Source organism: Limulus polyphemus, unplaced genomic scaffold, assembly GCF_000517525.1.
Source record: "Limulus polyphemus unplaced genomic scaffold, Limulus_polyphemus-2.1.2 Scaffold1567, whole genome shotgun sequence".
In the NCBI taxonomy this organism is placed as follows: domain Eukaryota; kingdom Metazoa; phylum Arthropoda; class Merostomata; order Xiphosura; family Limulidae; genus Limulus; species Limulus polyphemus.
This window is the reverse complement of record NW_013667177.1, coordinates 16,185-35,449: the sequence shown is the minus strand read 5'-3', so window position 1 is coordinate 35,449 and position 19,265 is coordinate 16,185. Positions and strand designations below refer to the sequence as shown.

The 19,265-nt window shown below is 30.7% G+C and overlaps 1 protein-coding gene across 1 annotated transcript in view; it reads right to left on the bottom strand.

Annotated features, from left to right (window-relative positions):
* LOC106464132 (nucleoporin NUP188 homolog) overlaps positions 1-13,908 on the bottom strand; it is a 29,528-nt gene extending 15,620 nt beyond the window's left edge. The window contains exons 1-6 of the mRNA XM_022391811.1: positions 13,816-13,908; positions 12,003-12,057; positions 8,262-8,335; positions 4,600-4,681; positions 2,647-2,727; positions 1,943-1,987 (exon numbers count right to left, since the gene is read on the bottom strand). Of these exons, the coding sequence (XP_022247519.1) occupies positions 1,943-1,987; positions 2,647-2,727; positions 4,600-4,681; positions 8,262-8,335; positions 12,003-12,057; positions 13,816-13,826 (348 nt within the window). The 5' untranslated portion in view covers positions 13,827-13,908. The remainder of the gene's footprint in view (positions 1-1,942; positions 1,988-2,646; positions 2,728-4,599; positions 4,682-8,261; positions 8,336-12,002; positions 12,058-13,815) is intronic.
* Between the last annotated feature and the right edge of the window lie 5,357 nt (positions 13,909-19,265).

Here is a 19,265-nt window from a genome sequence, read left to right as displayed (position 1 = left end):
GAGCATGTTTGGTGTGACAGGGATTCGAACCCGCGACCCGCAGATTGCGAGTCGAGTGCCCTAACCACCTGGCCATGCCGGGCCAAAATGTATAGTACTATTAATATTGATCACAAAATTTCAAAGTACTTATGGTCATATTTTACACTTCTCACCTTTTCATTCTTATTTTCTGTAGTTATTTTATTGCTAGTAGATGGCTTAGAAACTAGAAGAAACAAAATGAATAGTACTCTATTCTTTTCAGTATGGACAGCAAAGTTCCAAGTAAACCTCCTGACGATTTCTTCTAATCTTTTTTACACATATTTCCTATTGTTATTCTACGGTTAGAAGCTGAACTAGAAACCTGCCAAATTTATAAAGCAATGAATTGGAGATCCAGTTTAGGTGTTACCATACTTGGAACTGACACCGTCAATATCAAATAAGCTTTTTCGTACAATTTCCAGAACTTTCCTTGCTTTGAAAACACAGTGGGGTAGGATTTTGCAAGTTGTTGACAGTATAATGATTACAATGAGAATTATAAAATGCTTATGCTATGACTTTGTAGAAAGTCCAGGCCAATCCAATAAGTCCATAAGCAAAAGTATTCTATAGAAACTATTTGAATCACAGCTCCAAGAACATAGTGGGGTAGAATTTACTGGCTTCTTTATAGTACAGTGGTTGCAACAAGAATTGTCTAAAGTGATTTATAAAAGATAGAGAAAATATTTATGATATGGCTCTGTATAAAGTAGTATCCGATCCAATAAACTTGGGTGGTCTGGATTTAGTGGTAATATAGGTGTGAAAGTGCTTATGACCATCCTGTTTCCTATTTTATCATGCTTACACAGTAACCAATAAATGCATAGTTTCCAATATTTTGTAAGGTAAAGTGAAGTTTTGGTTATCATACATAATGTGTGTGTGTATGTATGTATGTATGTATGTATATATATATATATATATATATATATATATATTACAAATAATATTAATGTAAGTTATTTTACTTAAACACAAACAGTAAATAAAAATATTTGCAAAACAATGATCTCCACTACTTATGATGTTTTGAAGTTCTTTTTCCAATCGTGCGTTGTACTTGCTAACCCTCATCATAAGCCTTGTCCAAATTCACATCAATGTAAATAATAACAATTTTTTTTTGTAGACTTTATATATGCATTTTTGAATACTAAACAATTATAATTGACTATACTGATACCACATAAATCTATTGTCATTCACCAGGCTTCTTAACTATGCTGTATTTGGGTCTAAAAATATCAACTTTTTGTTTGGAAAATAGCACTGATCATAATACTTCAAACTCTCCAACAATATAAGAGCTATTCTCTTGTAAATAAATTAGACATACTAACAGAATTATGTAGAGGAAATGTAGAGCTTTTGATTGGTTATAAACTTTTAGGTATAAAAAGTACACATAGATAAACAAGTCTTCTCAAATGATGAAGTGGTGGGCGGAGCCAATATGGTGGATTCAATAAATATTATGATATATCAACAAATAGAAGAAGTAAGAGGTTCTTATTTTATATTCTAGCTTGCAAATATTGGAAATTTGAGTTTATGATCCGAATGAAACTATAGACATTGTATTGTGAGTGTCATAAAATGTAATCTGACAAAACTCAGAAGATAACATATCAGTGTGACACAAAAATTGATGTTTAGCAATTTACTTTCAAATTAAAAATTAAATAATGTATAACACTAACATTTGAATTAACATCTACAATTTGATACCAAGTTTATTGACATACATTCATAAAATAATAGTTCAACAAAATTTTGAATGTAAGTCTACAAACGTGATGGCATATCCTCTGACCCTTAACTACCCGTAACGATAGGGTTAAAAAATAATGGGATAAAGACCCCTCAACATACACACAAGCTTGATAACACTAATAAGTACTCTTACCTCATGTAACATTGGCTGTATGTGTCTTTCATTTCCTAGCAAAGTCTGAAGGAATGAAAAAAGAAACCAATATTATTTTGTATTAAACATAACAATAACACACTTCTAACAAAAAAATTGGAAACATTTAATAACAACAATGAATATTGGGTAAAGTTTGAGTTAAAGATTAAACATAGTCCCTGTGAAGTAAAAGAATCTTTAATACTACCATGCCCTTATATAATAGAATCTTATACATGTCAACACTGTCCCTGTGAAATGCCCTTATATAATAGAATCTTATACATTTCAACACTGTCCCTGTGAAATGCCCTTATTGATAGTTTTCTTATACATTCTAACAATGTCCCTGTGAAATGCCTGTATCGATAGTGTTTTATACATTCCAACAGTGTCCCTGTGAAATGCCTGTATTGATAGTGTTTTATACATTCCAACAGTGTCCCTGTGAAATGCTCTTATTGATAGTGTTTTATACATTCCAACACTGTCCCTGTGAGATGCCCTTATTCATAGTGTTCTTATACATTCCAACACTGTCCCTGTGAGATGCCCTTATTGTTAGCATTTTTTACACATAGAGATGGTGCATTTGTATCTATATATTTGTAGCCAAATAATTCCACTCAGAATTACTACTTAGAGGTTATACATATTACAGACTAGTATATTTATCTAACAAGTACCAGTTACTCACTAACCTTCAGGGTTCCCTGGGTACCTTTATACTCGTATAAAAGATAAGAACAAAACAACTGGTAGCACTGTTCTTCTTCAACATTCTAGAATAAACAAAACAACTTGTTAAGTTTCAGCTTAACATGCATGAAGTAAGTTTTTTCACACAGTCACATTTTACCATTTATTGATTGATTAAAAACATTATATTTTGATTGACCTGTGCTAAGTAGACAGCCAATTATCCTGATAATTTCTTTCCTTACAAGACTTATATTTCTCAGTCTTTGTCATTCAATAGATCAATGAATTTAAACATCTATCTATTATAATCTTTATATATATATATTATTTTTTTAACTCTTTCAAAATAAAACAAAAAAGCCCAAACTATTTAATTTATTGTACTTAAAATACTGCATAAAATGAAGGTTAATTGGACTTTATAAGAATCAAGTTCCACATCTTGTGCTGCCCTCTGGAACTAATTCATCCATTAATGATTATACTAAACTTGACAGCCATGTTTATATACAACATTACTGCTAGATACCACAAGTTCCATTACAACCTTTTGTGAAGAGGAATGAGGTCAATCTTAAAAAATAAATTTTGTCAATCTTTCCACATATCTTCAATGCTTGTGGACAATGGCTTTCATCATCACTTTTAAGTAGACCAAAAGCATTTAAGTTGTAGATATGAAATTCCTGTGATCCTAGTTTCTTGAGTCATCTTTTTTTTTCTCATACTTTCTAAGGTGTGGCTGGAATTTATAAAATTATGACTGATGAACTTTGTGAACATCATTTTTATTATGTGTTAATGGCATCAGGAGATATGTCTAGAAAAATCACAGTCTTTTTGTTGTTTGTTTTTAGTTAGACGGCTTTCTCTCATAGCCCTCTCTGAATCATGGTATGGTTTAGGAGTTTTTGCTTTTAAATATATTTTCCACTTCCTGAAGAAAACTGAATGCTTCCTTCTTCAAAATAACTTATTTGGTTTAATATCCTTTAAGTCAGATACCCTATCTTGAAAAGAGCTGCAACATATCTCTCAAGTCTATCTGTGGCAGCATTGCATTTTCCAATGATTGGGAATATGTATCAAACTAAGTACACAGGTGCCAAACATATCGATCAAGACACTATGGTTTGCATTTTTAGCAACATGCCAAAGTATTAGCATATTCAAATCATTTTATAAAGTACAAGTAACTCTCTGTATTTTAATATTAAGTTTGAAACTATTCAAAATAAAGTTTTTATTAAAGAATTAAATTGAAGCCTCTATTTCAGTCTAGATAGTTGATACCCAACATGTAAAAAAGAAATGAAAAACAGCAAAAATAAAATTTGTCATCCAGTTAAAATACTCAAATGATCAATGTTTTTAGTACATAATTAAAAACTTTATTCTATGACCAATCAACAGCCTTTGTAACAAAACATGTGGTGTCTGTTTTAAGGCCACTGATTGATCTTAAAGTTTTACACAAAAAATTAATCATTTGAGTATTTTAATAACATTTACACAAGTACCTTGAATTTTAACCTTTTAATATTGTCACCCAGTATTATAACTTTGCAAGATTCAAATGATTATATACTTTTAAAAGTACCTAATTCTCTAAAAATGTAATCAAAATCAATGCTTTTATCACTGATCACTTTATTAAATCATACTTTTCAATAAATTCCTGGGTAACTAATATTTCAAGAAAAACTTCAATCAAGTAAATGCTTTGAACATTTTATTCATTAAGAAATTGAAACAAACTTTTGGATAATTAAAAGTTCAGAAAAAGTTTCTTATGATAATATAATAATGATCTTTAATCAAAATCATACTTGAATATCTAACATAAAACATTTTTTGGACAAGTAATCCATGTAGTTCAGTAAGATAATTTTTGACATCACTATGCTGAATTTTAATCATAATTTTAATTCAAACAAACCAACTTATCTTACCAGAAGCTGGCTTAGTTTTTTAATGAATTCTAAAAGAGGCTCTTCAAAACTGTCTTTCTTCAAACCTTCTACTGATGTTTTACTGTAAAACAAAATACATAAGTATTAATTAGAGAAATCTTACAATATACGTGTAAATAGACCTATAAATTCAAGCATCAGCTGGTTTAAGACTGTTCAAGAAATTTCATCAGACCTCTGATGCACTGAGAACTGTCAATTACATGAAACATAGTATCAGAAGTAAAAATACTGCAAGCTATTGAATTAAAGTTTGTGTATCAGATTTTACTTGCACATATTTAGGAATGTTTAATCTACAATTATCACACAAAAATCCTGTGGTGATGTTTCAATCCACATTTTATTTTATTAAACAAAGAAAAATCAAAGTGCAGTATCTTGCCATTTATTCATTTTGATATTGTATCCATGAGAGTAATTATACTACAATTTTTGATAATGTATGTGGACCTTTACAAAGTTTTGCACATTATTAGTAAATATAACAAGGCTTTCATACATAAAATATCTGTTTTTTAAATTAAGTATTAAGATTTTGTTATCAAAGATTTGCTCAAGAATTTTTTTCTTTCAGAATGTTGACTATCTAACATGCAAAGGAATTTTGATATTAGGATTAAAAATACTTTTATCTGAAATTTGTGAAGTTTCATTTAAATAATCCCTATATTTGTCATCAAATGTTTTTAAGATAAAACTTTATATTTAATCTGTTATTTTATCAATATTAACTCCATGTCATGTTGGTCGATTTGACCAACCTCGTAACCATCATAAAATTATGCTCAGAAAGGAATAGGAATTTTGATATTAGGATTAAAAATACTTCTCTTTACCTGAAAATTGTCAAGTTTCATATACGTAATCTTTATATCTTTCTAGATAATCATCAAATGTTTTTTTAAATAAAACATTATATTTAATCTGTAATTTTATCATTGCTAGCTCTATATGGTGTTGGTCAAGTTGACTGACCTCATAAAAAATTAGGAAATGAATCTAAATTACCTTATTTTCTTGTTTTAAAATAACTGCAAATTGTTACAGGAAACCATAAATGTCATTCTAAATAGCTTACATCTTGTAACAGTATACATCTATTTATATTTATTAATTTTTGTTTTATTGACCTTTGAACCGTGTCTGACAAAAAATACCCTGACACAAGTTGAAAATTACATGGCACACGTACAGCTCATGTTACCACATTGAATAACACACAAGATGCTGGCGCGTATACCCCATGCGGATTTTTATTATTTTTCTTTCATAATCTTACCTAATAAGTTTTTATTTTTATGCTTTTAGTTACTTTTATAATAAAAAAAACCCTCGTAATCAAACATTTTTATTTTCAGTAAAGCTTTATATTTTATTGGTTATTTTCTTTACTGTAATATTATACTTGATTCTCCAGGTTGAAGATAAGTAATCAAAGTATAATGAAAATAAAGGTTGCAAATGCAAAATAACATGTATAGTACTATTGGTATTGATCACAAAATTTCAGAGTACTTATGGTCAGAGTTTACACTTCTCACCTTTTCACTCTTATTTTCTGTAGTTATTTTTTTGCTAGTAGATGGCTTAGAAACTAGAAGAAACAAAATGAATAGTACTCTATTCTTTTCAGTATGGACAGCAAAGTTCCAAGTAAACCTCCTGAGAGTTTCTTCTAATCTTTTTTTTACACATATTTCTTATTGTTATTCTACTGTTAGAAACTGAACTAAAAACCTGCCAAATATAAAGCAATGAATCGGAGATCCAATTTAGGTGTTACCATAGTTTGAACTGACACCGTCAATATCAAATAATCTTTTTGGCACAATTTCCAGAACTTTCCCTGCTTTGAAAACACAGTGGGGTAGGATTTAGGAAGTTGTTGACAGTATAATGATTACAATGAGAATTATAAAATGCTTATGCTATGGCTTTGAAGAAAGTCTGGGCCGATCCAATAAACCTGGTAGGTATTTGAATGTAGATTGATAAGCAGACATTTCCTACAGAGTCTATTCGATTCCCGGCTCTGAAAACACAGTGGGGTAGAATTTACGGTCTTTTTTACACAGTACAGTAACAAGAATTGTCTAAAGTACTACATAAAAGTGAGAGAAAATATTTATGATGTGGCTCTGTATCCGATCCAATAAATTTGGGTGGTCTGGATTTAGTGGTAATATAGGTGTGAAAGAGCTTATGAACATCCTGTTTCCTATTTTACCATGCTTACATAGTAACCAATAAATGCATAGTTTCCAAAATTTTAAAAGGTACAGTGAGGTTTGGGTTACCATATGTTATATATATATATATATATATATATATATATATATTATTATTATTATTATCTATTATTATTATTACTAGTTACTAAATAAATATTTAAATTTAAGTTATTTTTCTTAAAACATTGAACAGTAAATAAAAAATACTTGGAAAACAACGATCTCCACTACTTATGATGTTTTGAAGTTATTTTTTATTTTTTTTGCAGTCGTGAGTCGTACTTGCTAACCCTCAGCGTGAGCCTTGACCAAATTCAGTTCGATGTGCAAAAAAATTATTTTTGTAGACTTTATATATACATTTTTGAATACCAAAAAATTATAAATGACTATACCGATACCACATAAATCTATTGTAATTTACCAGGCTTCTTATCTATGCTGTATTTGGGTCTAAAAAAATCAACTTTTTGGTCGGAAAAGAGCATTGATCATAATACTTCAAACTCTCCAACAATATACAAGCTTTTTTCTTATAAATAACTTACAAACACTAACACAATTACGTAGAGGAAATGTAGAGCTTTTCATTGGTTATAAACTTTTAGGTATAAAAAGTAGACGTAGATAAACAAGTCTTCTCAAATGATGAAGTGGTGGGCAGAGCCAACATGGTGGATTCAATAAATATTATGATATATCAGAAATAGAAGAAGTAGGAGGTTCTTATTTTATATTCTAGCTTACAAATATTGGAAATTTGAGTTTATAATCGAATGAAACTATAAACATTGATTTGTTGGCATCATAAAATGTAATCTGACCAAACCCAGAAGATAATGTACCAGTGTGTGTGTGTCCCAAAAATTGATATTTAGCAACTTACCTTCAAATTAAGAAATTAACTAATGTATAATACTAACATTTGAATTAACATCTACAATTTGATACCAAGTTTATTGACATACATTCATAAAATATTAGTTCAATAAAATTTTGAATGTACTAGTACCAACAAAGCCTTTCATCCAATTCCAGATATCATCAAACTGGCTGGGATACAACAGACATAGCATTGGTCAAAATGTTATTTATGTTATATATTGCTTGAACAACAACTATTTCATTGTGAATATTTTTAAAGTTGGTTTAACCATAATTTTCATCAATTTTATTTAAGTCATCACACATCAGGTTCATGATTTTTATTAACATCAACTTATTGATTAATTTAAATACCAATAAATAAGTAATGAACTGAAATCTGATATTTTAACTGTTCCAAGGTTTAAATTTGATCTACAACCCCAATGAAAACAATATCATGAAGGAAACTGTTATGTTCCTTAATGAAGTTATGAACTGGTTCCTTATTACTATTTACAAAACAGGATTTATTTATCTTACCTCGGTTCTTTAAAATAGTTGACACCATTTTGAATTTTTGAAGCATTATTTTCAAGTTGTGTACCAACTAGTTCCTGCACATAGAACAGCAACAAATAAAAAAAAACATATTACGCAGTTGAAAACATTTATAAAAGCAAATTCTCAAACATTTGTAAAATACAACATTTCATAGGTTTTTGTAGTTTACATTCAAGATTATATGTTGGGAAAATTAAAACAGCACAAATAGCTATGGTAAGAAACTTTAGGGCAAATAAATAACATTTAACTTGAAAAAGTATGTGACAACCATACTCATTAAATAATGTTTCAAACATTAAAATATGCTTTTGAAATCATTTCTTAAACTACATTGAAAAAAAAAAGATAGTGACAAAATAATAAAGATAGTTTGGTTCCAGAGTAACTATTAATAACTATCCAAACTGATAAAAGTAAAAAAATTTTTTGTCCGTGAACTACTCCCTGGTCATTGGACCAATCTCAACCAAACTTGATAGGATGATATACTGGACCAAGGGGCATGTCATAGGGAGATTATTACCTAGTCCCATTTTTATTGAAGAATACAATTTACTCTTACCCTTTCAGTTATTTATAACAACAAATATCTTGGCTGTTGTGTATAACGATATAACAAAATTACATAACTTGAGTATCTACACTAGATATATGCGTAAAGGAGATCACGTGCTTAAAAAAAAACTAATTTTATTACAAGCTGCAAATGAACATACCCAAAATATATCTTGATACCGTGTGTTTGAGGTATGATTAAATCAAATTATATTCTTCCTGGATTGATTTTAGACTCTAATCTTTTTATTTACACAAAAATTTGTAATTATTGTCTTTATTACGGCGACATATTATTTTGGATACTTTTATATGCGAAAAAGTAATGGGACAATCAGCTAATAATAAATTTTCAAAACATAAATGTTTTTTAATTAATCACAATAAAGGCTTGAGTCATACTTACAATTTTTATGTTTGTGTTATTGCTTTGAAGTTAAATTTTTCTGCTGGCAACATGCTACTTTTAACACCCCACCATTGTATATTTCCTCGGTTTGCTTAAAAACTCAATATATTATATATGTTTGGAAAGCTCTGTCCATTGTCTATCATTTATAAATTATTATATGTTTGTGTAAAGTGCATACTCAAGAGAAATTTACCCCAGAACACTGGCCCATGTAGATCATTTAATACAATAAATAGTATTTGGCCATCAAAGCTGTGTGTGAGACCCTGCTGTACAATCTTTGTTGACTTCAGTATTTGTGTTGGAAGATTTGTTACAACAAATATCAGAAACAGAAAAAAACAATGTTGTATGATCACAATAAACTACCAACAAATATTATTCACACTAGTGTACAGCCCATCAAAAATGACGGGGCAAATACTACCACCCCCCACCCCATAGAGTACCATAACCTCACTTTTGATAGCTAACTGAAATAAATAAATTTTGTGAAATCAAACTTGACTAACAAAGAGGCAGAAAAGTGCAGTTGAGGCAATCAAACATTGGCAAATTTCTTTGTGAGCCAATCAAAATTAAGATCACTCATGAAATGAATTCATGGCATATTCATAGAATAATTATTGATAAAAATCAGTTAGATTAACAAATCCTAATATATATAGAAAATCAAGTGCATTTTGGTAACACTACATTCCAACAATGATATTTATGTCATGTTGCTTAGCAACAAAAGTATAACATAATATGTTTGTTAGTCTATGTACTGAAAGTATAAAATGAAATGTATAGACAACAAAACTGGAAAAATATTTGTTGGTTTCTTAATTTAAAGTCTCCATTCATTAAATAAGTTTGTTTTTTATTAAAAACGTTGGGGATATAGCAAAAAACAGCTTAATTCAGAAACAACTTAAGTTTAAAATTGAATCAATATTTATACTTTCATGATAAGTGTTATGTACTTGGCTCTAGGCTAGGTGATCCCACACTATGTCTTGACTTTAGGCTTATTATACCAACACTCACTACACTTGTAACGTTTCAGATGACATACACATCCTCACAGCCCCATTACATCCCCATCTCTAAAATTGTAATGGGCAGACAGTAATCGAACTATTCTATCTGAATAAATGCATTTTGGGTTTTATAACTCCTCCTATTTCAAGAAATCAAGCGTGATGTGACACACACTGGCTTTTATATAGGTTGGATATTAGTTACTTTTTTAATTCTAGTTAGAAAATTTGTAACATGGCACCACTAACTGCAAACTTATTGGAGAAATAAAGGAAGTTCCTAATGGTTGCACAAGTAGCAGGAGTCTAACTACTATTTGAACCCCTCCCCCTTCAATATTTTAAAAAATAAAAAGTATTACACAATCAGTACTTTAACTATTCTAACTTTATGTCCCTTTTTAGTTTGATTATTCACATAAACATAGCAACTTTAAATTAAGCATTTCAGTAATATTGATCAACAAGTTAAAATAACTTTGGAAAATTGATTTTAGATTAATTAATTGCTTTAGAAAAACAATAAATTCTTGGGAAACTTTTTTTTTGAGTTGTTCAGTTTTTTCAGGGTCAGTCCTACATAGGCATACAAGCAATATTTTTATTTTGGCCCCAACAGTGGGATAACATAGACTTTATCAGTCCAAGTGCCTGTGGCCTAGATAAACCAGTTTCTCCCCACATTTAGCATCTTTGAACAAATTTGTGATAGTTAAAAAAAACTGTTACATATAATTAAACTGAGTATTTATATCTGAAAACATTTGAAAGGAAAATACAACACAAAAGATTTATACATATAAATATTAACATTTAATACATGAAATAGTTATGGCACAGTAACTTATAAAAGAATAAATTTAGTATCAGTCCTGAATTTGCTAGTGGGGAAAACATAACTAGTAACCATTAGTTAAGATTAAGGCCTACAATGGTGTGTTTAAAAACTTGTGATACATTTTTCTCTTTTTAACACACATTTTATCTCTTTTAGAAAACTTAGGAAAAGAAATGTAACTATACAAAAAACTTTAGCATTTTTAATGAATGAAAACATATGAAAGGCACTCCAAGAGTGTGCAACTCCCACCCAAGCAATGTGTTTTGGACTTTTGCAGTAACCAAACTAAAATATACACTTAACAATTTTTCACCCTCAGAGATGCAGGTCTAAGTGCCAAGATTCTCTTTCTGTCTCAATTTGTTCTCAAATTCTGACCATTTTTTCAAAATTCCAATTTACTACTATTATATGAAAAGTCACTGACCTTCAGTTTTTAGTGTGACCTTAACTTTTAAGCAACATTAACCAAATTAATCAATTGTCATTGGGGGCTGATCAACCTTTTTATACCAAAATTTGCAAAAAACCAGATGAAACATTTTCCAGTAACTATATTTACACGCACATACAGAGAAGAGTGAAAACAACATTCCTTCCATCAGGCGAGTATAATAAAGTGACTTTTCTATAAAATTACAAAACTGAAATTCATGACACATATATCAGCTACTTAGAAAAATAAATAACCACATTTAGATGTTAATGTTCATAGGAGTTTGAAGTACTAGAAAGTACCAACATTGGGTTAGTTTAAAGTGGGTGAAAGAGAAAAATCTTTAATAAAGCTCACTAGGTTGTTTTATTTCCATTTCCATGTGTATCATTCAGAAATCAGAAATAATATGTTCTTTGGTAATAACCTGTAAATGAAAACAACTCACCTTAGACTTTAACACTGAACTTCCAGAAATCAACACCCACAAATCTTTAGCTGACCTAATAAACACAAAAAAAGATTAAAATACCATCTGACTATGAGACACACAATTTCTATAACGAACAGGCTAATTACTTACAGTATAGAGATATAAAAATTATTATCATTCATAATTTCTAATTTCTTTTAAAAGTACAATTATCTGTCGCCAATTAGCAAACTGATTCTCTAGTATTACTTATGTTGTAATAAAGAAATGTAAAATACAATGCTTAAATGCATACACTAAAAAAAGACAAAAAAATCTTAATTTTATATATATTTATTAAAAAAAAAGATTAAAAACCTCAAAATTGGCAATCTCCATACAGAAATATAATGATAAATCTACATTATTATTATTACATTATGTATACACAAATTTGCAATTAGATAAAAAATTTTACTAGCACAGTTAAATGTATATTTTGGTACTGCACTATATAATAAATAATATAAAATTAGTTGTTTTTTTTCAGACATCACAGATTTGTTACTGAAAACAATTAAATGCTATAGCAGTCACACAAAACTTATACAGTAATCATGAACAAATTTTACATTCAAGATAAACATAGTTAATTTGTTAATTAGAATTTTCCATCAATCTCTCCCAATTCATTAATGCTTCTTATGTCCATTTTTGCACAGAGAAATAATTAAACTCAGAACATAATAAAAACAGTTTCCTTGTCTTATCAAGTTAGTTTTGATAAAGCTTCTGCATTATTATTTGATAGCTGGTGTGGTAAAGAACAGTAGATTTTCAACTCCCTTAATTACAAGAGAGGATGTTTGGAATATTCCTGACTGAACATTTTATGTGAAATACTGGATGACAGATAAAAGATCAGATATGCGAGTCTCTCATATTTAGTAGGTAAATACAGTAGACAGGTGCCTAAAGATTGGAGAGTTGCTAATGTTACTCAAATTTGTAAAGGGGAGTAATAAGAGTTTTCTGATAAAAGAAGGTTTCCAAAAAAATTCAGTGAAATATGACATCCTAAAAATCAGTTAACATGAGAAATCTTGCTTTACTAGTCTAATGACTTTTTTTTTTTGAGGATGTTGTGAATTTGGTGTACTCTGATTTTCAAAAGCTTTTGAAAAGGTGCCACGCACACAAGATTAACTAAAAAAAAATCATATAAGTAGATGTGGAAAAACTAGTTGATTGGTTTGTAGAGTGGCTGGGTAAGAGAAAACAAAAAAGTGTTATTATTGATTAACAGTCACAATAAAATTTTGTTATTAGTGGCGTGCCTCATAGGTCTGTGCTTGAGCTTCGTTTTTTTTATGAACATTAATGATATTTATAAGTCCTTATGCAGTAAATTAGAAGTTTTTTCTGATGACATTAAACTATTGGGTATTTCTAGCTCTACTGAGGATGATGGGTTCTACAGAATGACTTAGAAGTTAGATCAATTGGTAATTTTGAAAAAAAAATTGTAAAATGACGCTTAATTACAGTAAATGCAAAGTATTACACTTTGGTTATTATAATTTGGGTTCTATTACAATTAAAATATTAATAGTGATACTGATATAATTGAGTGTTTTTGTTGTTTTTTACGCTGTTTTAGGTGCAATCACACTCACAATCACAATAATTTTGAATTTAAATAAATAAGTAGCGTTAGTACTACTACTAGCAAGTACTAGTAATAGTATCAATTTTAATGTCAGGTAATTATACAAGTTCTGAAATGTATTACTTTTTTCATTAAGTACCACATACCACAATATGAAAACAAATGAAAAATGTTACTCACAAATTCGGCATTTTTAACAATATAATTTATAAAGTCTGTCTAACTAAAAACATCAATTTCTTGTAAGTTACAATTCAACTACCGCGGTTCCCACATCAGAAAGGTCTTCCAATTGCTAGTAGATGGCGGAATACGTAAAGCGACAAAATTAAAATATATAAATATATTAATATTGGTGTATTAGAAAATTTATTGCTCTTTTCACTTTTATAAATAAGATATAAAACCCTGTTTATAATATTGAAATGTGTTATTAATTGTAGTAAAGTCATCATATACATGTTACTTATTTTTAACCCAATTCTTCACGTTTTTATTCCTATTCGACAATAGTTTAAAAGAATTTAAAGAAGCAGCACGAACCACATCTTTAACCAAAAATTCCACAAGTTTATCCCTCTATAAAAAGAGGCTGTGAACAGGTGTGACAAAGGCGCTCAAAACTTAAACCTACAACCCGTAATATTTAGGCTTGTATTTTTAACTTTTCATGTGGCGATATGTCATATTTTACCTTTTCATTTGTTTTTTATTTTGTTTTGTTTTTTGATTTTCGCGCAAAGCTATACGAGGGATATCTGCGCTAGCCGTCCCTAATTTAGCAGTGTAAGACTAGAGGGAAGGCAGCTAGTCATCACCACCCACCGCCAACTCTTGGGCTACTCTTTTACCAACAAATAGTGGGATTGACCGTCACATTATAACGCCCCCACTGCTGAAAGGGCGAGCATGTTTGGTGTGACAGGGATTCGAACCCGCGACCCGCAGATTGTGAGTCGAGTGCCCTAACCACCTGGCCATGCCGGGCCTACCTTTTCATAACAAGTTAGAGTATAACTTTATTCATATGTATCTTATTTTCCTTTAGTTTCCCTAAGCAGCTGTTTTGCATATGGTTAGCGTCTTCTTAGTGAACCGAATATCCAAAGGTCGCATACATACACAAAATCTCTTGATTAGGTAAAAGCTAGTACGAGCTTGACTTTGTACCTGAGTCTATTCCTTGGGGATGGTAGCCTATTATAAAGGGTGGTACTGGGGCATAGAAATTGCCCCCGCAGACCCCTCGGTGCAGAAGGAGCACGCTGAATAGAAGCCCATAGTTCTATAATATTGTTACGTCTCCGTTTTTTAATTGATTTTCCGCAACTTCGTTCCGACGAAACTTTAACGACACAAGTTCTTTCTTAATAAAAACTGGTTTATTCTTTCCGAATACAACTTTACCGATACACTCAACTTCAACAATCGCGCTAAACAACGCTATATCAACGAACGTCAATAATACTTCTGACTGCAGTTCAATTACTCACTCTCTACCCAGACACGTTACATTCCCCTCTTATATATATCCGCCTACCCTATATCTAGTAAGAACTAGAACATTCGCCAAAGTACAGGATAATTCAAGAAAGGAGAGAGCGTGAGAATCACATGATTTCGATGACGCAACAATATATTGGATATAAAGGGGCCCAATGGGAAAGATCGTAGGGAAGCCCATACATTCTGCACTAGACTTCTGGGTGGTACAAATACTTGTTCAAGTTGCATTTGTTTATTTCAAATAACAGAGAGTAAGCCTATTACAAAGGGTGGTACCGATACTTGTCCAAGTTACATTTGTTTGTTCGGAATAGTCGTTGATGAAGGTAATATCTTCTTACCACAGCAGAATATTAGTCTGACATAAAAGTGATGTGTTTCCATGGTTATTTTTCTCTCGCCCTAGCTCTTGTTTTGATAGTATCTTCGACTGGTGTAGAAACTCTCTTTATTTCAGCAGCCAGCAGAAGTCATTATATGAAAACAGAAGCCAACCAAGTGAAAATATTTCATAATGTTTATGAATAAAGATTATATTAATCTTTAGTGTGTTATTTATAGTGTTATTTGCTTCATGTAATACATATTTTTGTATTCATCCTGTTTTTACCACCCGAAAGTTAAATTACTTTACTTGAGAATACCACAAGTGAATAAAACATTTATGCTTCTTGCTTTCACTATGGAAATATCTTACACCCTTTATAGATATTATTCTTACACTGGAATCTGGGCTTTAAAAAATAAAAGCACTTTCAAGTAAACTGAACCTTTGAAACCATGCTTATACTTTATTTTTGATGCTTCAAATGTATTATTCTTCCAATGAATTCTTGTAACTTTTCAAGCAGAAAAGTATAGTACTACTCTAAGCTTATCTAACTTTTATAATTTTGCTTTAGTTTTTGTTTGTACTATTTAATTACTTGTAAAACATTGATATTGTTGAAAACAAAGCTGGTTGATTCTGATATAATTATAATCTATATAATTATATTTCATGAATTGTCTTCTTCACTCTGCAATGGTGCAATTTATATTAATTATTGAAAAGAACAACACATACTCATTGATCATTAAATGCTCAGAATATCAATACCGTAGTATTTTCCAGTTTGCGGATTTACCTCAAAGTAGTCAGTTAGGGCTCAGAAATCTGGAGGTTCAAGGACAGCGGGCCATGGAGTGTACTTCTACCCGAACTCTAACCAAATTTTTCGTACAAAAATAGAAGGGATATAAGTGCTCAAGTTCACAATCTGTGTTTAGCACAGAAACAAAACATAAAACAAGACAAAATAAAAGAGTAAGCTGGTCTATTGGATGTATGGAACTGGTAAGAGATGTCTTTTACCGTTTCATTGTACTTCCCCTTGAAATTACACTAAAGTCAAGTTAAGTTTAAAGTAAAGGAAAATAAAAGAAAACAACCTCGACAAGTTACGCATTAAGATTGAAACAGATAATCCTAATTTCTGCTTAACGTAAGAGCTAAGGAAATAAACTCAAATTCCCTCGAAAGTCAGAGTCTGCTATACACTGAAATCACTTTACTATTCCAACAAAAGTTTCACTGAAAACAACGTTAAAGTGAAACTACCTCCTTATGTTAAATGTAAAGTTAAGCTAAAATCAAAAGTGCTTACTAAGTCTAGTTGAATATTTTAAAGTTTTGTTTAGGATAATTTATGTTCTTAAGATCCTGTCTGTTTACCCAGATCTAAACGTGGCCCCTAGAAAAACAACCGTGTCTCCCATAATATTAAAGTTTATCTTTCTCGCAGGAGCACCCATATAACAAACAATTGTGAATATATTTTGTATGCTCACTAGCAAAATGGAATGTTGAATAACTTACTTGAAGACCTTACCACGTACAACTGAGAATGGTGATAAAAATACAATAATTTAAAACATTACATATTAACTGAGGGGAAGGTAATGCACAGTACAGTCCGATATTACAATATCAATAAAAATATACTGGGTAACTTAAAAATGGGAATCTTTTATTTTGCCTTACCCAATGCTATAAGTGAGAATGTACATTTAATGACAGATAGTAAAACGTACGGAGTTTTTATTTCTGGGATTAGAAACTTTTACATCTCTCTTCTCAAATATGAATAGCTCTCTTGATTGTCAGACATGAGTTTGGTGTATTTCATATAATGGCAAAAATATTATTGAAAGTTTGACAAAATACGAACTATGTTTTAAAAGAACCCAGGGTAACTTGTTACAAATTTTTCTTATTAAGTATTTTTTAAACATAATGTTTCGTCTTGTAATAATTCAATAACGTGGTTTCATGTTTTGATCAAACTTAGATTAAACTGTTGTTCGTTTTTGAGTTTAACGAAAAATAAAATCCATTATTAGTTCATAAAGGAGTTTGGTGTTTATAACATAAACTACGCGGCCAAAACATACACCGAATTTAATAGAATTAGGTTTATTTAGAGAAGTAAAAGTTCTTTATATTCCTGTTCTTGGTCCTGCCTTTTCTTGTTGTATATAGTTAAAATATAAATTCAGAAGTTTGAACAGTTGAGTGTACTATATTAAAACTATTTTGAATATGCAACTCAACAAATCACGAGACAAACACACCCGAAGTAAAGTAGTTGTGGAATGGCATATATCAGGACTAAATTTTGTTTAGCATTGCATGGGGATGTCATGCCACCGAAAATTTATCACTTTTGGGAAGGATATGTAACAACATTTTTTAACACGAAACTGTCATACGCTCAGATCATAAAGATATGTTCAGATGGGAATATCCTTTGTACTTAATGGCATCGACAAACAAAGGAATATGGATTGACTTGGTGTACCAGGACCATCCAAAAAGAGACGTGCAACAAGTCGAACCTAAACCACGATAAGCAAGGTGTGATGTCTTTTTAACAGGTGAGAATAGACTAACACAAAGGACTGTGGTGAAAGCTGTCCTCATGCCCTGCAGAACAGCAAAAGGCTTAAAAAAGAAGGACGTCAGTTTGGAAAAGCAGCAAAAGTCACTTGTACACACGTTGCTTCCATGACATATTTGTTTAACTAACGCATACATTAAAAAACTGGAGAATGAAAAGGATATTTGTAATATTCTATATGAAGACATTCCAATAAAGCCACCAGACACGGATTTCTATGTGACTGAACTGTTGAAACAGGTGTTGGTAAATCATTGTCTTGTACACTAGATGGCTTATGGAAAACAGTAGAGAGGAAGATGTGCTTTGGACATTATGACAAGTCATTTTGCAATGGAAATACACCGAAAAGCTATTGCCAATTTGGTACAGGACTGTATTATGCCTTAGTTTAGCTTTTCGTTAACATATGAATTTTCTTGAAGTGTCTGTTGTTCTTTCAGTCCAGTTTGGTTGCAAATAGTCACTCAAGCAAGCCATTCAAGTATCGTTTCCTCCAGTGCATATGACATGTAAATCCCTTAAGTTACAGTTAATCTTATTTTATTGCATTTATCACATTCTTTAATGTTGTGATAGATGGTTGTCTCTTTTGTTGGCAAATCGGATAATGGCTTGGGGCAAAATAGAAAATAAAGTGATGATGAAAAACTCGCCAAATGAAAATAATTTTATTGGTAAAACACGAAAATAACGTTGTTTTCGTGTTTTATCAATAAAATTGTTTTAATTTGGCGAGTTTTTCATCATTACTTTATTTTCGATTTTGTATTTTCCTCTCCCACACAATTACTCTATTACAAGAACTAATAGCTTTGGGCTACATTCCCTTGCATTTGATCACAGCGGACGGGTGTAACGTATGAAAAGTGGAGCCGTGCACAAACCTGACTTTGTTGGTGCTATTGTGTTTTGTTATAAAAAGGCAGTTTACCTCATAATAGTAACTTTAGCAGCATTGTATTGTACTCTGTTTGTGTCTTTGTATACGTTAAAGATCTGAATTGTGCATTTATGTATTGTCTATTTCCGTACAACAAACACACCACATACTCCACTGTTGTGTCAGCGAGGTCACGTGACTAGTATCACGCCACCTGTTTCTAGAAATATCCTGTTCCTTCGAGAATGCCCTAGCATTTACTAGATGTGTGTTAGTCTTGTATATATATATAAGACAGTCAC